The 22,800-nt window shown below is 43.1% G+C and overlaps 1 protein-coding gene across 1 annotated transcript in view; it reads left to right on the top strand.

Annotated features, from left to right (window-relative positions):
- The window catches only part of PGBD5 (piggyBac transposable element derived 5), a 66,426-nt gene that overhangs the window by 42,687 nt on the left and 939 nt on the right, over positions 1-22,800 (top strand). The window contains exons 3-6 of the mRNA XM_082217011.1: positions 4,697-4,831; positions 12,018-12,198; positions 15,472-15,669; positions 15,922-16,027. Of these exons, the coding sequence (XP_082073137.1) occupies positions 4,697-4,831; positions 12,018-12,198; positions 15,472-15,669; positions 15,922-16,027 (620 nt within the window). The remainder of the gene's footprint in view (positions 1-4,696; positions 4,832-12,017; positions 12,199-15,471; positions 15,670-15,921; positions 16,028-22,800) is intronic.

Below are 22,800 nucleotides of genomic sequence, written 5' to 3'. Positions count from 1 at the left end.
TATAACGCTGAACATCTGGCTCTGCCTATATACCTGTGTTTGGCCCTATGTTAAAGATTTGCTAAAGCAAATTAAATTGTCTTTGTCTCTTTGGTCTGCCTCTCTTCCAGTACTAATGGAAGAACGCAGATTTCAGAGTGGCAGATGCTGAAATAGCTGTTTTTGCGGTAGTTTAGCACAGATTTCAAATGAATTATTCAGAGACCTTTAAGTTTGGCACCTCTTTCCCTTGACAGCATTTTGGTTATCGAATTTATTTTCTAATGTGCCAAGGTTAACAATATACAAAAAGTGGTACATAAAATAGCAAAGGTGGGGGTGAGAGAAGATACTTCAGTTTGCTCCTGATTTAAGAAAGACTCTTATTGGATATCGAAAGGCTGAGATTCCCTTGAGTTTGAACCTTGCAATCCTCACTCCCCCCCCCCGCCGCCGCATTTCACTAAAGGAATTAGTTGAATTCTTTTGTGATCACTTATAGTCTAGAAATTGTTGCCATTTAGTTGTTGTCATTGTCACCACTATAAAAGAGTGTGTGTGTGGCCTACTCCAAAGTCTCTAGGCAATTTGCAACATAAAAAATAAAAACGTTAATTAAAAATGACATAAAATGGCATGCAGGCGCCAGTAACCCACCCCTCCCTCATAACAAGCTGGATGGAAGACACTTCCCTTTCCAAACCAATGAAACTTAACAACCTGAATAAACAATATTAAAATTGTCATCAGAAGGAAGATGTTTAAAAGCTTTAAAACTGTGCTGCTGCTGAAACTAATAAAACTTCTAAAATTTACTATAAACCTAGGCAGGGAATAATGTATTTGCTTGACCCTGAGAGAAAATTGCACAGAAGGCACCAGGCAAATTTCCCGGGGGAGCATTCTGTATGGGGGGGGGCACCACTGACAAGCCCCACCCCCCTCATTGTCACACTCTGTAACTCTGATGGAGTGACCACCCTGAGGAAGGCCTTTGTAAGGTCCAGGTGGTGAAGGAAAAAGATACTGGAGTCCCAGACTATATATGGTTTTGTTGGTTAACACCAGCACCTTCAATTACCGTATTTTTTGCTCTATAAGACACACCAGACCATAAGACGCACCTAGTTTTTGGAGGAGAAAACAAGAAAAAAATATTCTGAATCCCAGAAGCCAGAACAGCAAGAGGGATCACTGCGTAGCGAAGACAGCGATCCCTCTTGCTGTTCTGGCTTCTGGGATAGCTGCGCAGCCTGCATTCGCTCCACATTTCCACATCTGCACACACATTTCCCCTTACTTTTTAGGAGGGAAAACGTGAGTCTTATAGAGCAAAAAATACGGTATTTGCCTTTAAATCTCCTTTTCTACAACACCTTGTCCTAACTCCTCTTAGATAAGCAGTGGGATGGATGGATATAGCTTCAAGGCAAATTAAACACAATAACCCACTTGTACAAAGTGGTGTCAACGTTAAGGTGCCACATTCTAGTATTAAAACTTACTTGAGGAGATAAGTGACTGAGGAGAATGGCTAGGGGCTCAGGGTAGCTGCTGGCTTAGCATCCATATTCTTTAGGACAGGCCCGTCCAACTCCAAAGAGACTGCAATCTACTCCCAGTGTAAAAAAACTGGCAGTGATCTACCCATTGTCATTGAGGATTGACCCGAATTGTTGAGCTTTTTTGGGGGGAGACCAGAGTTGTTTAGCTTTTGGGGGGGCACAGTTTTTGAGCTTTTTTAAAGGGAGAATGACATATTTCGCTCATCTCACACTCCGCCAATAACAAATGCACATGTGCTTAAGCCAATTGCTGTATTCAACATCGCAATGATAAAACACCAAACTCTGCCCACTTGATGTGATGGAGGGACAGAATGAGGGGGGTGAAAACATTCATTTCGAAGTTTTTCTAACCCAGCGATCGATAAGGATCCCACGATTGACAGGGGATCTACCAGTCAATCGCGGTCGACCAGTTGTACATGTCTGCTTTAGGATATCAAAAAGACTTTGCCCAGCTCCACACATCTGTGCCTCTTGGGTTTTTTTAGTATAATCTGCACATTTTGCTATGGTGCTTTCAGATGATGCTGTGAATCTTTTATGAGCTATTAAGGGCTTGCATAAATGAAGACGTGCAGCAGCTCCAGAGGTGAAGATGTGTAGATGTAAGGCTGGCGGGGAGAAATTTTGTCATAACAATATCCAATATGTTTGAAGGCAGGCATATTTGGATTTTAAGCTCTCGGTATCAAAACCCTGATAAAAACCCAGTCGACTTTCAGAGTATACCCCCATGGTGGTTCAAGAAAACACTACACATCTTATAGATGTCCCTTGCAGTGAGACCAGGCAGATGTTCTGCAAGCTGGGAATCCAAATACCCTGGGTATTGCTTTTCAGCTGGTCCTAGGTGGGATTGCACTCCCCCGAGGGATCAATGTGTGCAGTTTGGGAATTCTGCTAAAGTCATCTTCAGGCATTCTGAACAGTATGTATGCCATAGAATTGGGGGGTTGGAAGGGTCACCAAGAGTCATCTAGTCCGAACCATTACAAGGAAGAGACAGTTTGAAGGAGCACAACAATTCTGCCCCCGCCCCAAATTTGCTGTTGCCCACCATGTTCTTCTCCCAGTGACTGCCAGCAATGGAGAAGTCTCCTGTAATCGTTTTTATTTATTTATATTTTATTGAAAAGTTTCAGTGGGCAAATGAAGTGAAAGAAAAGAAAAAAAGAAAAGAAAAAGGTGCTTGAAACTGTAATATAATGTGATATATAGGTATATAACTAATGCTGTTATTCCAACAAGTGTACAATTATTAGCAAGTCGTTATAATTTTTATAAACACACTCGCAAGTATCATTATATTTATCTATACACAATCTGCATCTAAAAGCAATCCGTTCCTACGAAGTGATGTCCATGCTTGGATGGGCTCAATACACAACATATTCAATTTAATGTATAGATTGTTTTGCTGAACAACTGAAATTAATCCCGTTTTCCAAATAACTTTCACGTGGACTGTGAGGATCCTCTCGTCACCAGTTTGAAGTGGCATTGTGTGTCCTAATTCCTTGGGTTATATGGAACATAATAAATATGTTGCTTTTTAAAAATATCTGCATTCATTTGTGGCTTCAAACTGTTCTCTCTGCTATTCACGTTTTAATGATAATTGCACAGGTGAGTCCCGTGATGCGTTGAAGATGCTTTCCAAAACAGACCTATGTTTTGAATGAGCAACCTTTTCTTTTTCTTTTCTTTTTTTTAAAAAAAATCTCATTTGATGGCTTGATGCTGTTGGGTAGCCGGAGGAGTGGAACGTGGCTGGCAAGAAGCAACATGAACTCGGCCAAAGATTAACATTCTGGAGGGAATTAAAATTACCAAGGCATAGCTCTCAGGAGGGAACAACAAGTTCATTATAAGCAAGCTGTTCTTTGCTCCGCTTGCAGTCTACAAATTCACAAGGGCTAAAGTAAATGTTTCGACTAGCGAGAATCAGAGGAATAAGGAAGGGCTGAGCAAAGATGGTGACCCCACCTCATATTTGGGGAGATGGTTAACGTATGCCCTGGAAACATGGATTAAGTTCACATTAAACTATAGTTGGTGCAGAAACCATAGTTACTGGTGTACACTGCTCAAAAGTTCTCACAGCAATCCTGCCATGGCATGTATGAAAGAAGCCAGAATCTGGGTTGTGTCATCTAAATCCAAGCTTGTGATTGTTTTCCCCAAATAAACCATAAGTGGCAGAAGGGAACAAACCACACACGGTTTAGTTGGATAACACCATAGCTTGTTTGAACTAGGCCAGAGTGCACTGTTCAGCCATGAACAACATGATTTTGTTGCAGCTGCTAGAATGGGTTGTGTATAACCCCCTATGAATTATAATTCAAAATGTATTGGGAGCTAGATAATCTGAAGTTTTCATCATTCTATCACTTATCTATCATCTATCTATCTATATATCTATCATCTATCTATCTATCATCTATCATCATCTATCATCATCTATCCATCTATCATCTATCATCTATCTCGCAATCGTCTTCGTTACATAGGACAACAATTGACTCTGCTATGGATTTGGGGGTTGAGGAGAGAACATTTTTGTTTGTTTCATCACATCCATGGTCTTCCTTTCCCTTCCAAGGAGCTCAGAGCCAGGTTTGTGACTGGAATATCAGGGGAAAGGTCAACATTATACAACTCCATATCCTCCACCCTGGGTCCTCAAATAATGGGAGCGGAAAGATGTGTGCAACTCAACAATTTATTGGTTTGTTCCAATAAATGGAAATATTGGCGAACGCCAGGTGATGCTGTGTCAGGTTAATTCTATTTTTTACCTCCTCCACTTTCAGTCCTTAAGACTTTTGCCCCTTTCTTGGCTCTTTCAATAGCTTGCGCCTGTGTCCACTACAGCCTTCAGGGTTTTCCTGTGCCTCTGGACATATCTTCTGGCTGTGTTTTTTTAGCTTACAATGTGGCAATCCTTTGTTATTTTATTTCCACAACAACCCAGCGATGTAGATTAGGCTCAGAGATAGCAACTAGTCACCTGGTAAGCTCCACAGCTGAATGGGGATTGGTTGAAATGCGACACTTGATCCACTTTGCCATGCTTGCTTTAGAGAAATTGAAAACTCTGTTTTCCTTCCCAGTGGTAGAATAACACAACTCCGTTGTGATTTTAGGTACTCCATGAACCTCTGATTGACGAAGATCCGGTTTTCATTGCCACCTGCACAGAGCGAGAGTTACGCAAGAGGAAAAAGCGGAAATTCAGTCTCTGGGTACGGCAGTGCTCATCAACTGGTTTTATCTGCCAGGTAAGAGCCTGTGGAATTGTCCTCAACCCTGAATCAGGCATCTACACAGAAAAGTGCCTTGGTTTGTAGTTTAAGGCAATTTCCAAGAGGCTACAAGGGAGAGCCACTGTCTGTCCTGTACAGAAAAAGGCCTTAGACCCAAGTCTTTGTTTGCATGATTTATGTTAAATTGAAACTTCCCCAAGCCCTCTGGTAACAAGAATAATGTTTCCTGTCCATCAATGCCCTCTGCATGGGCCAAGCTAACACTGTTTATATGAAAAAGTGGCAGGTTTTTTAAAAAAAATATCCTGGGGAAGTTCATCTTGTCGTTCCTGCCAGTCTGAAGATGGTTGTTTTCTATGCCTCCTAATTTTATTGAATAATTCAGACTGCAAGTCCAAGGTACCTCAGCAAGAGATACAATTTCTGACTAAGTGCCCATCCCTTAAAGATGCGGCCTATAAAGTTTTTCCTTCAACAAATCCTAGGTATCTATTGCAGAGTGTGTGTGGGGAGAGACAAAATGAAGGGGGGGGGTTGCTCCATCCCAGGATGAACCATAATCCTCATATTCCCAGCTTTCATTAAAAAACAACAACAACAAAACTACTATGTTGCAACCACTTGTAGCACCTGAGAGAAACTGGACAGGAAGTATTATTTTCAATTTTTGTGAGAAATCAGTCCTATTGCCCCTTTTTGGTATTCTACTTCGATTTAAAAACAAAAACAAAAAACAAGCAATTTTATGAAATAAATACTTTGCACATCTCCCCCCCCCCGAAAAACACAGCAACACAGAAACCAGTGGATGCCCACATTTCCATTTGCATGTTTTGGGACATAGGGGGGAATTGGCAGGGAGCACTAGATGATGGTCATAGAATCATAGAATTGTAGAGTTGGAAGGGACTGTGCAGTCTAACGCCCTGCAATGCAGGAATATGCAGCTGTCCCATATGGGGATCAAACCTGCAACCTTAGTGTTATCAGCACCATGCTCTCACCAACTCTGCTATCCAAGCAGGATAGCCATTATGGACTGGCCCCAAATTTCAGAGAGGGCTTGTGCTTGGCTTCTGATGGATCATGGATTTCTGAGCTGAAATCGTTCTGACACCCCCCCCCCCCATTTCTGAAATTTGTCATCATAACCAGTTACTTCCCATGCTGACATTGCTGCACTTCCCATTAGCATAGTAGCTGTGTCTTCAGCTCCTACATCACAGCCTCGGGATTCTTCTCTTACAGGAGCATCACGGGGGAAAGCCATGGGCGATAGTTCCCACGGTATAAGACTTTTTGTTTGGCCTTCATGGACTTTGGCACTGAAGGATAAGAAGGAGAAAGAGCAAGGTCTATAGATCATAAATGAAAACTGTTACAAATGTAGACTTGCTGGAGAGATTCCAGCTACTCTGGGCTCCAAATATAATTTATCTTCTGCCCTCAGTCCATCTCCATTAACATACATCTTCAAACTGTCAAAGTCAATGAGAATGGATGACACTCCACACGTCACAGGATCAAGCTCAACAGCTTGAGCAAAATAATGAACTTGACACTTGCGTTTGACTTGCATCCAAATAACTCCCAAGTAATCTCAAGAGCCTTTGTCTATGCACATCTTGACAGCCCTCTGTTCATATTTGAAAGGATCAGGTGAGAAAGAAGTTCAAGAAGTTGTGAAAATGAACATTTCAAAAAGTGTGAACCCATCAATATCACAGCTTGCAAGAACAGGTGTGATGTTTTCCCCCCAGTGACTAGAGACTTAAATACCACATTCACCTTTATGTTGACGACCTTTCCAGTACATTTATACAAAGGCCCTGAGGAAGTCAACCACTTATTTGGAGACTGCCTGCTGTTCTGTGAAGGAGGAAAACAATAATTTGCTCAATGCACCAAAAGGAGGCTTTAGTTTAGTCTAAATGATTGGTTCCAACATGGAGATAATTGACTTAAGTGAGAAGAAATGGTAAACTCTCTGCGGCTGTCTGTATGAGAGCATCTTTCTAAAAAAAACACCAGTTTCTACAAATGTAGAAGCCCAAAGTTCTTGAATCCAAAATGCCATTTATTATACTTTATGTTTTGATTTTATGTTTCCATATAGCTTACATTTAAAGACATCTCAAAGAAATTAAGATGAGTAAAAAGATAAAGCAAATCAATAAATTGCACAAAAGCCAAAACTGGTGTAGCCTGTGGGGTTTATGGGTGGAATTCAACTCATGAGTCTCAGCCATGAAACTTCTACCCATGCAATGGGACTTCTTTGCCCCTTGCCCAGCCTTCATACTAGCTATTTTACTTAGCACCTGGGGATCACAGCTTCAGATGCAGGTGCCTGTAGGAATGTCTGTTCCCACATCAACACACCAGTTCACTGAAGCCAACAGATGAGGCACTCCTTTGGGTGCTATACTAAGGCGAGGTAGATGGCAGCCATAGAAGAGGGCCTTTTCTGTGATGGCACCACTTTCCCTCTCAGTAGAAACTCACCTGGTGTCTATGTTGCCTGGCATAGACCTTACATTTTAGCCTTTGTGATTTAATTGTTTCCTTCTGCTGCTTTTAATTGACGATCTTTTTCTTTTTAAATATGTTTTTATTCTGATTTTTGGCTTGGTGCTTCTCTTGATGTTAACTTGTGCCCATCAGATCTCAAAATGCAGAGAAAGCTGATTTTTCATTTGTTGGTAGATTTTAAATACCCCCCCGCCCCCCGTCCAGGTTCTTTTCCCTAAGCTAAACGCATACCACTTTTCGGATAGGATTTACCTTCTGGACTCTTTATCATCTTTGCAGTTCTGCTCTTTATCTCTGTACTCTGTATCAATAACCTTCTTTTAACCGTGGTGTCCAGAAGTGAGGAAAATAATTTCCAAATGATAAGCCGGGATAATAATTTTCCATTCCCAATGCAGTCTGACTGGCACGGCATGCTTCCAGTTTAATTAAGCCATGAAGAGATGTGGAGACAGATCATCTCATGCTCCTGCCACTCAAATGACAGCTTCCAAACTGAATCAGGAAGTCAGAGCTATGACTGGGGATGGGGAGAAATTTGATTCAGCATTTAAAGGTGAACTTACCAAATTTGCCTACTGCTGGGAAGCAGTAAGGTAAAGGTAAAGGGACCCCTGACTGTTAGGTCCAGTTGTGACCGACTCTGGGGTTGTGGAGTTCATCTCACTTTATTGGCTGAGGGTGCCGGCGTACAGCTTCCGGGTCACGTGGCCAGCATGACTAAGCCGCTTCTGGCAAACCAGAGCAGCGCACGAATATGCCGTTTACCTTCCTGCCGGAGTGGTACCTATTTATCTACTTGCACTTTGACGTGCTTTTGAACTGCTAGGTTGGCAGGAGCAGGGACCGAGCAACAGGAGCTCACCCTGTCATGGGGATTCAAACCGCCGACCTTCTGATCAGCAAGTCCTAGGCTCTGTGGTTTAACCCACAGCGCCATCCGCATCCCTTGCTGGGAAGCAGTAGGAGACTCAAAATACAGCAACTTTCAAAATATACACTTCTTTGAATTTTGCAGTGTAGTTCTCCACCCAAGTGATGTGTACAAAAACACACAGGGTAAAAATGTGCCTTACAATGCATACATTAGTGAAAATAGCACACAAAATGCCTTCTAATTTGGGAAGTTGTTTGGCAAAAATGTGTATATTAGGAGAAATTCACATTTAAATGCTGGTGATGTTGTGAGGACTCTTTAAAAGAAAATTGCAAACGGATGTGGAAATGTGGAGAACTGAAGATTAGAAACTGAAATCACAATGGACACATTCACCCATTCCTAGCTGTGGCCCAAGTCTGGTCTTCTCTTAATGGTTCCAGTGGTGCTGAAAGGGGCTGACATCATGAGTCTTGTCAATAGCCTTGATTCTAGACTCTTAAAATGTGCTTATGTTGATCCAATCTAACATGGCATCAGGCCACACTGTAAATGCATGCAGATGGGTTGGAGTTTTCCATCTTTCTTTCGTTTCTCCTCCCTGTCTCCTTGTTACCCATTTGTTTTTCATTCATGATAAACCTGTGGCAATTCTAAACAGAGAGCCATTTCTGATGTTGGAGAATGTCAGAACTGTGCACAATGGTAAGGTGCTACATTAAAAATTAGAATGACTTTCGCTGTCCTCGCGTTGTGAATAAGCTTATTTGATGTCCCATTAAGTCCTAATTAATTTACTCATTCTACTTTGAGAGAGCAAAATATAAGCCCGGGGTGAATTTCCTTTTCAAGGGCAGAGTTGCAGAAGGGTTAGCCATCTGTCGTTTTCGTAGGGGTATCCGTATTTAACATCTCTCTCTCTCTGAAATTTGTAAAAGTTCAAAGCTTGTAGGAATAAAACCAGTTGTATTTATCAGTTGCCTTGTTCATATTTTTGAGACAGCTCCCTTCCACAACACCCCGTAGAGTATATTTCATTTAATTCTTTTAAATAATACTTGCTTTACTGTTGTTTCTCCTTGAGCATCCCCAAAATCCATTCCCAAGTATTAATTAAGCCATAGCTTAAAGAATATCCACTCATGAGGGTCATGTGGGAAACCTTCCCTGTCAAGCACAGGGCCAAGACATCAATTTGTGCATAGATTATTGCAGCTGTTAGGCAGACAGCTCAAACGTCTGTGAAAATAGGCTTTTGGAATATTACTCAGGACAGAGTTGCTTTCCTGGTGGCTGCTTTGTATAGGACAATTACATGCCGGGGAAGTTCTGTGTGCTCATCCTAAAAATAAATGCAAACATAATGGCTGTCTCCAGACGTCACTATAAACCATGGTTTATTCATTGGCCCTAGGCTGTTGCAGATTTAGCTGTGGTTAGTGGCTCAACACAGGTCTTGGAACCCAGAGTCATGAAAAGGGTACAGGGTTTGTCCTCAAGGGATGGGAAACCACACCCAAAGGCTGTAAGGGTGAACACTGATTCCTCAGAGAGGAACAAGACTAGAGTTCGAGTCCCAACAAAGCCAGATGTGAGACTTCCTGACAGTCAGAAGGGTTATGATGCCTAGACTAGTCAGAAGTGCAAGATGGTAAGGCCCAAGGCCAGTCCAGTTGCAGGTAATTCCAAGAGTGGAATGGGTGATACAGGGGTATACTGTGTGTATGACATCTGTATGGTTGTTGCAGTTACACTGATGACTGGAACACAGTGCATGAATTAGGGGAGGATGTTGGAGATTCATTCCCCGTGTCTGCAGCCATGGGATTGTTGTCTATCACATGACAGTGTATGTTTTAATTTCACAGAGGGGAAGTGACTGAGACAGGATGTTTGTGTTACTGTGTTCCGTGAAATGGGACTATTGTCCTTTGTTCTTTCTCTCTGCTGTCTGATGAGAAAGAGGAAGGAGCTAAGTCAGAATGCTCCGAGTGTATTATATGTAAATAAACATAGATTAGCCAAATGCTGAGCTACTGAATTCTGTTACACAAACTGCAAACACTCTGCGGATCCCTGAGTGTGTTGATGTCTGTTGGCATCAGTCGTTGTGATGTTCGGGCAGAAGAAAGCTTTTGAAGCTCCCGAACGATCGACCTGGAGGGAGAGAACATGCCAGTCAGGCATGTGTCTCTGCCAGGGTCCTACACAAGAGTAGGACGCTCCTAACACCTCTCCCACCCACCGAGAGTGTGTGCTCCGCTGCTACCTCCTCCTCTGGTGTGGGCCCAAGAAGGAGTTTTGAAGCTTTTGTTTGTCTATTAACGGGAATTTAGCATTATTCCAGACCCCTCAATTATGGTTCACCAATGGTTAGTTGAACAGTGATATGAGCAGTGGTTGGCAGAAACAAGCCAGCCGCATGACTCATGGTCTGAAATTGGCAAGATGAACCACAGTTGTTGTTGGGTTTAGACAACATAGCAAACCGTGGTTAATCAAAACCAGAAGTATTGCAGCCACACTAGAGGTGTTGAGGAGGGGTGCTCAAGCCCATGAGAAGTTAGGCTAGTAACCACAAAGGAGGTCTCATCCCTAAACCCAGTTGAAACGAACCACTATTCATTTAATTGAGGATTGCACAAGAAAACTTTCCACTGAATTGTGCCCCCAAGTGAGACCTGCTTTAGGTTTTCTCCTAGTTTCCATTATAGCTGCCTTCTGCTGCAGTCCTATTCTCATGTGATGGGTACAGATGGGCCTGCAGCTACATCTCCTTGTGTCAGTGTGATTCTGCCATGCACACAGAGGGATCTCTACAACTATTTACATGGATCCAAATGTCTAATCAGTGGGACTGAAAAACTGGTTTACCTGGCAATCGGCTATAGAACATAAAATTACCTCTGCCAGGTTTAGGCAGAGCAGTAGTCCCACTGCTGAACAGGACTTGCATCTAGTGTAACTTTACACCAGTTTAAGCTACACCAGCTTGCCTCTCGCCAGCTTCTTGTGCATAGGACTGCTCCCCTTCAGGACTGAAGAGGCCTTAGCATTTATTATTATTATTATTATTATTTGATTTGATTTTTGAAAGGTATAAACACATAACCATTTCCCCCCCCCCCAATATTGAGATTATTCTGAATCTTCTGACTCCCCCCCCCATCCCTTCCATGGGTCCTAATGATAACATTTACAACTGCATATCAATACAGTGGTACCTCGGGTTACAAACACTTTGGGTTACAAACTCCAGTAACCCGGAAGTAGTATCTCGGGTTACAAACTTTGCCCCAGAATGAGAACGGAAATTGAGCGCCAGCGGTGCAGCAGCAGCAGGAGGCCCCATTAGCTAAAGTAGTACCTCAGGTTAAGAACGGTTTCGGGTTAAGAACGGACCTCCAGAATGAATTAAGTTCGTAACGCGAGGTACCACTGTACTTATCCAAATTTTTATCCTTCTAAATTATCCATACTTTCCGTTACTTTACAAGTGTGACTAAAATCCTGCTACTGTTTTAACCTGTTTACAGTGGTTTCGTAAAGAACTTATAAACTTTCCCCATTCTTTCTTAAAATTATTGTCTTCTTGATTCCCAATCTTCCCACTTAATTTTGCCATTTTGGCATAGTCCATCAGAAGAGGCCCTATAGCATTGATTAGGTATGCACTTGTACTATTCAGCTCATCTCCCCGAAGAACGAGAGAGCGTTGCCACTGGCCTTTCTGCGCACTGACTTTTCTCCCTGCTGTTCTGCCCCTGCCCCTGCCCCCGCTTGCTTGTTAAGATCTATGTCCACCTGAAAGAAGGAAGTGGCACGGAAGGCCTGGATGCTTTGAAGAACAAAACCCAGCTCCACAGCATGGTGGCCAAGAGCCTTTGTCAGAACGCGGCAGGGAAGAACTACATCATTTTCACTGGTCCCAGCATCACCAGCTTGAATCTCTTTGAAGAGTTTGAGAAACAAGGTTTGTGTCGGGCTACGTGTTGACCTGTGGGGGGGGGGGTTGGCCTCCGGTTCACAAAACAATAGAATTGTTGGTCTTTCGGGGGCACAAAGCTCTCTTGTTTTGCTTCTGCTTTGACAGTTTAACTGAAAACAGGCTAACATGGTTGCTGTGGAGTATCCCTGTGGACCTCAGAGGCAATTCATAGCTGTTTAATTGCTGTGGCATTTTAGGGGTAGCAGATTTTCTCCTGTCCCCCCCCACAACCATCCTTCAACAATTAATGGGGAAAAGAAATGGCCTGTGTTAATTCTACATTGCCCATAATTTTTTTAAAAAACTTCAGGGCACAGGAACGTTTGGGAAATTTAAAGTGATATAGGAATGCTTTGAATATATGGTGTGACTTTTAAAAGATTTCACTTGTGCCCATAAGTGGGAGATGCAGACAGATAAGCAGGTAGTGGTGACCTAATCAGTCTCTCTAGGAGGCACTTGTTACTTTTTCTCAAATGAGCAAATAAAGATGTCACTCTCTATTTTGGGTCAAAACTGATGTGACCGGAGAGAATGTGATTTCCAGCTTTCCATTTGCACTTTAAAGGAATGATGGAGTCCGAATTTAAATCCCAATCCCCTATTTCCTTCATTCTCTCTTTCTCTTTCTCTTTCTCTCTCTCGCTACCATTTGCCCAAATTAGCTGTCCTGAGGCATGTGTGATATGAATCAGGGAAATGCCTCATCTGAATTTCTTGAAGCTTTTCTTCCCCTGCAACAGAAGCTTCCATTGTTCTGCTTTCTTCTCAGGGCGTTTTAGAATCTCTTCATAAAATTCTTAATGTTAAAAAATTGTCACACAGCTGTCTGGGGGCATCGTAGGCAGCCCTACCCTCTGTTGTCTCCCAGGCTGACCTACGTGCTCTCACTGTCAAGGCTTCACCCCTGCACCACACAAGTATATCATATACAGTGGTACCTCTGGATGCGAACGGGATCCGTTCCAGAGCCTTGTTCACATCCTGAAGCGAACGTAAGACGCGACTGCGCATCTTCATGTGCGCAGATCGCATTTCGCCACTTCCGCGCATGACGTTGTTTTGAGCGTCTGCGCGAGCGGCAAAACCCAGAAGTAATGTTCTCCATTACTTCCGGGTCGTTGCGGAGCGCAACCCAAAAATATTTAAGCTGAAGCATATTCATCCCAAGGTATGACTGTATAAGAGAAAGGCACTTGCTATTTGGACGTAACAAAGCAGAACAGATCCATCGACCCAGATGGATTTCATTTTATTTTTATTTCATTTTTATTGCCTGCTGCCCTAGCAACTGTGAGCTTCCATCGCAGGTTTATTTTTTAGAATCTGTGTAAGTTACATGTGCCATGTGCCGGCACTAAATCTGCTGCCACTGTTAAAGCAGTCACTTGTCTTGGCCATAAATCTAGGATGCCTCATTTGTTCTGTTGCATTAGAGAGGTGGTTGACATATGGTTCTCATTACCCTTTGTAAGGTGACGCTCCATTTACAAGTTCTCTGTCTGGACTGAAAGAAAGATTGTGCTTAATTACCTCTAACCTTTTGGTGTTTGTGCTTCTGAATTAAAGGCCCCCTTAGCAAACTCAATAGCATTGACTTCACACTACTGGAGAAAATTGGATCTGCGCAATAGGAGTGAACGGCTTATGAGTTTAACTGTGGCAGGAAAGACAAATAGAAGAGGTTTAAGAGGTGATCAGAACTGCACCTGCTGGTCCAGTGTTATGGTTGTGCCGGCCCTACTGTTCATGGAGTCAGGACAACTTTGTTGAGAGGAATCTTTGTGCTTCCTCTTACCTCAGAGAGTTTGCACTTGAACTCAGTAAGCCTATCAGTAATGATACTAATAAGCTAGTGTTCTCCAACTGGTACCAGGCTCAGTAGTTCATCCACCTGCTCCACCCACCTTAGTTCTTTCCTTCATTTAGGGGCCCCAGAACTAAAATGTGAATCTTCGTGTTCAGATGTGGCTAGAACTGTGGCTGGAAATCCTTCTAAAGGTAAAGGTAAAGGTACCCCTGCCCGTACGGGCCAGTCTTGACAGACTCTGAGGTTGTGCGCCCATCTCACTCAAGAGGCCGGGGGCCAGCGCTGTCCGGAGACACTTCCGGGTCACGTGGCCAGCGTGACATCGCTGCTCTGGCGAGCCAGAGCCGCACACGGAAACGCCGTTTACCTTCCTGCTAGTAAGCAGTCCCTATTTATCTACTTGCACCCGAGGGTGCTTTCGAACTGCTAGGTTGGCAGGCGCTGGGACCGAACAACGGGAGCGCACCCCGCCGCGGGGATTCGAACCGCCGACCTTTCGATCGGCAAGCCCTAGGCGTTGAGGCTTTTACCCACAGCGCCACCCGCGTCCTTCTAGTGACTTGAAATTACAAATATGAACAAATCCAATTTCCCCCACTGGCTCCTTCTCAACCAGACCATTTCAGATTCTAGTGGAGCTTAAGAAAGCTTGGAATTTTGAATTGTAATACACCAAAAGGAATAGATTTGTAGACTCTTGAGTTGGAAGGGACCCCAAGGGCAATGTAGGACCGGCAGTGTGATCTATAAGCCTCACTAGACATGAAATATAGCCACAAGATGCCACAAAAAGTCAGTTCTCTATATGAACTCAGCTTTTAATCCTTAAAAGCTAAGATGTTTAAGGTTATTATTTTATGTTTTAATGTTTCTGAATAAAAATGGCAGGAAGTCTTGTTGAATCGCGTTAGCTATCCTTGGCACTTCAGACTGCGGTCTGATAATGTCATGCTTTAAACTTGTCAAATTGCAATGTTCTAGACTAGGGGTGGTGGACCGCTGTGGTTCTCCAGACGTTGCTGGACTCCAATGCCCATCTGCCCCAGCCAGCACGGCCAATGGTGAGGAAAACGGTAGTCCAGCAACATCTGGAGAACTACAGGTTCTCAGTTCCTGCTATAGACAAGGCGGCCTTTACTGTCGTGACGTATGGCACAGCTAAGCAGATCCACCTCTTTTGGAGTTTCCTTTTCCAGTTAGTCTTCTCCCTTGGAAATGCATTGCAATCTTGTTCATACAGTAGACAAGTCACCACACAATTCTCCTGGGATTTCCTTTTATATGGCATTCTTTATTGAGACAAGAAGGATTTCCTCATGGAAACTGTAAGTCATTGCCCCACCTTTCCCCCTCTAAGCCTGGTAGGTCAGGAGATGACCGTTCCATTCAACTCTCAAACCTCAAGGTAGTCTTGCTAATAGATATGTGTTGTCATCTTCCATTTGCAGAGATTTATTGTTGTGGGTTGTTAAGTGCAAGAAAAAGTGACTGCACAGGCCTGCCTCCATCTATGCTAAATAACCCAGATGCTCCTCAGTCTCGAGGACAATATAGGATAAAGATGAAAGGAAACATGTCCTTGATCTGCTGGTACAATAAAGGCTACTTTCGGTTTCTGACCAACGCTTATTCTCCAATTCAACAAGGTAAGGGCTCAGAGATGCTACATTGCTTGGGGGTGGGACCTGGACCCCCAAAACAGGTTACAAACATAGGGCAATTAAGGGTCAAACTAGATAGGACATTAACTGTGTCTTTGCAGCTAACATGCAAATTCTGCCCCCTCCCCCCAAAAAGGGAATAGCACCAGCTTTGGAGGGGTGATAATTATCAGGATCAGAGCATACTGCATGTTAATCACAAGTGACAACCAACATGTTTCTTTTTCATCGAAACAGGTGTCATAATTAAGAGGAAAAGTGGAGAGATCCCTTGCCCGTTGGCAGTAGAAGCCTTTGCTGCTCATCTTAGTTATATCTGCAAATATGATGACAAATACAGCAAGTAAGCAAGTCGTGGGGTGGTGGGGACTTGAGGGTGAATGTCATACTGTTGGAATAAGGGTACTACTTTCAGCTTTTCAGAAGAAAGTAGATACCTGACTTTGCCTTCACTGACTCCAGCATGGACAATGAAGCCAAGCATAGAACTTCATTCCCAACTTGTCTGAATATCTTCTAAGAGAGCTGGATGGGTCACGGCGGGGATGTTTTTCAAACAGCTTATCTAAGAACCAAATATAGGCACTGTCCCTCAAGAGCTTCAGTGTGGATTTGTGGCTAAGAATAAAAATTGGTTCCTACCACATAGAAACAGCATATTTCCAATGTGCAGAAACGGCACATAGCACACCCCTCCCTGGGTTGTAGTACTTCACACTTCAGCTGAGGGACTACATTTTTACATGTCCCTCCATGTGAAAAGCTTATTGTAGTTGGAAAACTATTGGGTCAGGAAATTTTACCCTTTTCAACTGCTTTTCAGTTCTGAGGTGTATTTGCACAGGGATAAAAACACTCAGAGGTGACTCAAGACATGCTGTGGAAGATCCATGACTGGTTTTCCTAACATTTCCCCCACTTTGGAGCAGCTATGGGGAATCTGAATTTTGTTTAGAATAGAGGAAGAGGGAAACAGTGCATTTAAAGCTTTCACCAGCACTACAGTTCTGCCAAAAATATATCTCCACCCCCCACCTGTTCCTTTTTGTTCTGAGATGGAAACTTCCATTGGTGTTGTTAGTGTTTTTCCTCCACAGCCCTATAGCAATTTGTGAGGTGGAGTTGTCAAAGGGGTTTAAAAAAGCCTTTTACCCACCTTCCCACTTCATGGTTCCAATACTGCTTCACAACCCAGTTGCTGTTAAAGGGAGAAAACAGACAGCGTCTTAGTTATTTATTTATTTTGACTACGTAATAATCATAAATAAATAAGAATAAAAATGTGCACCCCACCACCAAGACCATTCTATTGTAACTATCCAACCTCCCAAAATTTCAACAACTCTTGCAATGGCTTGAGCCCCTTCCATTTGAACAGTACAAATTCTGCAATAACTCCTCAAAATCATTTCTCCTTCATATTCCCCATCTTACCTTAATGACACATGTTAATTTATCATTAATAGCTATATCCCACACCTCTTTATACCACTCTCCCATTTTATATTCTGCTTTCCCTTTCCGCTTCCTAGCTATAATAATTTGTGTAGCTGTCAATAAATTTGTGAGCAAGTCCTTCATAGCTTGCGAACCTTCCACCAAACAGACTTCTTAAACACATTGAATCTTTGACTGTCTTAGTCAAACAATCTAGGAACCAAGCTGGGCAATTCTTTCAGATTGTTACAAGATGGTTTCAGCCACATGGTGTCTAGGTTCCAGAGCAGCTTCAGCTCAGCCTTTGTCACCACAAAAAGGTATCAGGTAGAATGCATATCTCTTCAAAACCAAAGCAAACCTTTTGCAACTCAGCAAAGGGTGCCTATGGCCATTTATATGACAAGTCAGAACCGGAGCTTGTGATAGGCCAAATGGAACTGGCCGCGGTGTTAATCACTCAGTACCCAAAGGTTGGCAAGCACACCCCTGCCTGGCAACAAGCTGATTAGCATTTCAATTGGGAATTCCAGGAAGGGAAAGGCAACCTGGCCAGAATTCAGTTTTGCTTCTTGGCTGTGACAGAAAGAATTAAACCAAAGAAATGCTACATATAGGTACAGTATTAGTAGAATTGGCTGCTTTGCAAGGTTTGCTGGCTCCCAAAATGGAGCTTAGGCACTGTAAAATGGCAGCAACCATGACATGCAAACTCAAGATAATCACCTTTAGAGAGTGTAGTTTTATTTATTAGTTGATTTCTGTTCCATGCTTCAACTTGTTTCCATGCAGAACTAGCCTATCCTTTTCTCCCATCTAAAGGGATCACTGTTTTATCCTGAATAGGATTGCGGCACCCTAAAAGAGCTACCAGCATGGTGCTGTCTTGTTATTCATTTAAATAATCTGTGATTATAGATTTAAACTTATTTCCAACTCACCTGTCATCACAGGGTGAGATAAGATTTTTTATTTTAAAAAATCAATCACAAACAATAAACAAGCAATAAATACAGGAGCAGACGAAAACACAAGAGTCAGTAACAACAGTATCGAAATCTAGCCAGTTTTCCACACAAGCCTGGAGGAAATCTTTCAGCAACTCTCTTGAACGTGTGACGCAATTCTTCTACATTGTTTACAGTTTTGTATAGGTGACACAGATTTAGAAATGGACATTAACTTAGACAGCAACCAGCGATGTCAGTGGTACCGCCGAGGCCATCACCACAAGGCATCAGAGCCTCTACCTCTTGTGCTGCCCCACTGGTCATGAGGTGGAGAGGAGGACTACTTTTCTCTCTCTCTCTCCTGAAAAGTAAATAGAGCTGAAGGAGGAAGTTGGAAGTGTGGCACTCTTTCCCACTTCCTCTTTCAGCTCTATGTGTTGTTCAAGACGCAGATTAATCCTACGAGATCTGGATTTCACCCATTTGTTTTGGAAGAGCAAAGTGTGTGCACATGCACTTCTCTGTTTCCATGGGGAATGGGGAGAGAAGTGACCAGAGTGGTGACCATCGTATTCATTCAAAAATCCAAATTATGTTCACATAACTCAACTGTTCCCTAATCATTCTCTGGGTGATTTAATAAAATGTGGATGTGGGCAATTATGACTAAAGCTTACATATTACATGCAGGTCAGAGAGGTTCATCTGTTTAATAGATGTTGTATGCAGAGATGGTAAACCTTGAGTCTCTTCCAGAATTACAGTTCCAAGTTGACACCTGACACTCTTCTCTGTTCACAAGGTTTCTAACCTACTCGAGTAACAAAGTAATAGCTTGTTAACAGGGCTACTTTGGTTAACTTTTTCTACAAAGGATATATTTGTGGTTTAGTGTTTAAGGAAGTGCATAATGCTTGTATTTTCTTTCTGTCTAGTTGTTTCCTAGTTCTGCTGGATCTCTCAGCGGCCTTTGATACAATCGACCATAACATCCTTCTGGACCGTCTAGAGGGGTTGGGAGCTGGGGGCACTGTTATACAGTGGTTTCGCTCCTTCCTCCTGGGCCGTGTTCAGAAAGTGGTGGTGGGGGGATGAGTGTTCAGACCCCTGGGCCCTCACTTGTGGGGTGCCTCAGGGTTCCGTCCTCTCCCCCATGCTTTTTAACATCTTTATGAAGCCGCTGGGAGAGATCATCAGGGGGTTTGGACTGGGTGTCCATCAATATGCAGATGATATCCAGCTCTACCGCTCTTCCAAATCAGAACCAGTGAAGGCAGTGAAGGTCCTGTGTGAGTGCCTGGAAGCGGTTGGAGGATGGATGGCGGCTAATGGATTGAAGTTGAATCCTGACAAGACAGAAGTACTGTTTTTGGGGGACAGGAGGCGGGCTGGTGTGGAGGACTCCCTGGTCCTGAATAGGGTAACTGTGCCCCTGAAGGACCAGGTGCGTAGCCTGGGAGTCATTTTGGACTCACAGCTGTCCATGGAGGCGCAGGTCAATTCTGTATCCAGGGCAGCTGTCTACCAACTCCACCTGGTACGCAGGCTGAGACCCTACCTGCCCGCGGACTGTCTGGCCAGAGTGGTGCATGCTCTAGTTATCTCCCGCTTGGACTACTGCAATGCGCTCTACGTGGGGCTACCTTTGAAGGTGACTCGGAAACTACAGCTAATCCAGAATGCGGCAGCTAGACTGGTGACTGGGGGCGGCCGCCGAGACCACATAACACCGGTCTTGAAAGATCTACATTGGCTCCCAGTACGTTTCCGAGCACAATTCAAAGTGCTGGTGTTGACCTTTAAAGCCCTAAACGGCTTCGGCCCAGTATACCTGAAGGAGCGTCTCCACCCCCATCGTTCTGCCCGGACACTGAGGTCCAGCGCCGAGGGCCTTCTGGCGGTTCCCTCATTACGAGAAGCGAAGCTACAGGGAACCAGGCAGAGGGCCTTTTCGATGGTGGCGCCCGCCCTGTGGAATGCCCTCCCATTGGATGTCAAGGTGATGGACAACTACCTGACATTCAGAAGACATCTTAAGGCGGCCCTATTCAGGGAAGCTTTTAATGTATGATATTTTAGTGTTTTTTGGTTTCTGTGGAAGCCGCCCAGAGTGGCTGGGGAAACCCAGCCAGATGGGCGGGGTACAAATAATAAATTATTATTATTATTATTATTATTATTATTATTATTATTATTATTTTGCATGTTATGTTTTCAAATTTGAAAACAGGGTTTCATTACCTGCACACCAAAGTGATAAAGTCCTCAAAGAACTATCCAGTATCAATTTTTCATATAGAAGAACTAGCTATTTGATGTATCTGGGACAGTTAAGCCCAGCCTTTGTGCTCAGAGGCTATTCCCTATCCCGATTCAAATAAAATGTCACGGCAAGCAGCTTCCAAGTACAGGAGCCTTCCTGTTTCATGGAGTAAAAAAAAGGGAGGAAAGTTCTCACTCGGGTCTTCTTTGGCATAACTTCAGTGTTGTTTTGTTTGTTTTTCTTGGGGGCTTAGCTGAAAAAGAAAGGACACAAATAGTGACAGCACAGCAGTGAAAGACAGCCAGTGGAACCGGAAACTCTGTGAAGAAAATAGGATTGCAGGCTGGGAAATGGGGCAGAGGATGGGGGTGGAAAGGCGTCCATTTGGCCCGAGGTTCTACAGGAAAGGGAAAGGACTTGGCAAAAACAAATTTGGGCAGCCTTTCTATAGGCTGCTTCTTCAAGGGCCATTATGCCAATCTCTTAGAAACTGAATCCCAACCCCCCAACAAAAAAACAGTTCCCCTGTGGTCACTTTAGTAGGTGTGTCCCAACCAATATACTGGTCTGGAATACACAAGTGGTAGAAAAGTGAAAAAGTGTTCTTGTTTTATGGCGTTGCCATTTTTTTCCCACCAATCCATTACCATGCCCTAAAAAGGCCTCTTAGAAAAAAGAGAGAAAGATGCCATCTTCATCTAAAGAGAGACCAGACCTTCTCATAAATGGGCTACTTCAGTTGAATTATATCCAAACATAGGTTGCATATACATCAGGCACATTACTTTCTCCAAAGAATTCTGGGAGCTGTAGTTTGTCAACAGAGTTGAGAATTGTGCCTCTAAGAACTACAGTTCCCAAGATTCTTTGGGAGAGGAATGGTGTGTCGGCAACTACAGAGTCATTTTATAAGAGTCCTCATAGATTTCTGTATTGGCCCCATTATAGGCAAATGGCAGGAGTTTGGATGAAGACTTTTTCAAAACAGCCAAAGGAAGAACCCATTTCGTGCAATTTAAATGAAATTTGTAGGGTTGAATGTGTGTTTCTAAAGTATTTCCCCGAAGCAATTTTTTAGTAATCAAAATACCCTCAGCCTCTTAGTGAAAGAGCCACAATGTAAGCAATCGAAAGCATCCCTTCGAAACAGTTAACAGTGTGCCCAGTACGCTTGAAAGCAAATGCTAAATCTGCACAAATTAGGAAGCAAATAGAAGAAAGGCAAGTATAGTTTAGACCCAATGTACCAGGTGCTACTGCTGCAAATCTTCATTCATTTTAAATAAAATAGTGGGGCATAGACACGTGGAAATTTTGTTCCCTCCATTTCACTCACATTAAAACTAGAAAGTGTTAGGTGGGGAAACAAACTTACAGTAGGGAGATATTTTTTTTTGTGTGTGTGTGTGTGTGTGAGAGAGAGAGAGAGAGAGAGAGAGAGAGAGCGCACACAGAACTTAACATTGAGCAGCAACTGCATGGAAGTAGTTCAACCTTTCTGATGAATTTGTTATTTAATAACAGCTCTATCTCATCTCCCCAGCAGATCAGTGCAGCTCACAACACCAACCAGTATACAACATTCCTGTTTATTTCGCACATGATTTTTTCAGTTGACCGTGAAAGCATCCCTAGTCAGACACCACATAAGAAGATCCTGGTTTTAGATGAACTTTTGAGGCATAGCTGACTTTGTTGGGCTGCAATTCTAGAGCTCTTCCATGACCTATTTACACATGGAACATTTTGTACTGAGAGAGGAAAACTGTCATGAGAGGACATGTCATGTCAGGATACTGCAGTTTAGAAGAAAAGCTCATAAATTATGTTTGAGAGGGGAATTGATTCCTTTTACTTCTCCAAGTCACAGCACAAAGTTAAGGTACTGTGCTGGGCACTGAGATCAGGAACCGCATAATTTGCCTTGGGGCATTTAAATAGTCTTAATCTTCTCCCATATTTATTAATTAAAAAATGTTAGTATACTCCAATTCCATTTTTTAAAAATCAAAGCAGTTTACCAGTTCAAATGAATACAAAAATGTAAACCGTATCACCAGCCGACTGTTTTGGAAAATACTTTTCTCAGTTGTCAGCATAAACCTGCCAAGAAAAGTCTTTGGCAAACGTGTGGAAGTTAGTACAGAAGGTGCTTGTGGAATCCCTGTTGGAGAAGCATTCCACAGGAGAGGGTCAATAACACGGAAGGCTTGGTTTTGTGTTGATGTCAAATGAGCGTCACCAACAATCCCTAAATCCTGTACGAAATGTCCAAGGCCAATCACATGAAAACAGTTGGCACTGAGCAGTGTTTTTGCATTGACGCTTTGCAGGCAACACAAAATGTGCTTTCTCAGGTGCAGAATTCAATGGACTGCTCTTCAGCAGCAGTGCTGATGCACCAGTGTGCGCTATGAGAAAATCTAGCAAAATCAAACATCATTTTTCTCAGTCTCTGCCATGCCA

This window comes from Podarcis vaucheri (genome assembly GCF_965113315.1).
Source record: "Podarcis vaucheri genome assembly, chromosome: 3".
NCBI lineage: Eukaryota > Metazoa > Chordata > Lepidosauria > Squamata > Lacertidae > Podarcis > Podarcis vaucheri.
Note: the sequence above shows the minus strand (reverse complement) of the source record. Positions and strands in the feature narration are given on the sequence as shown.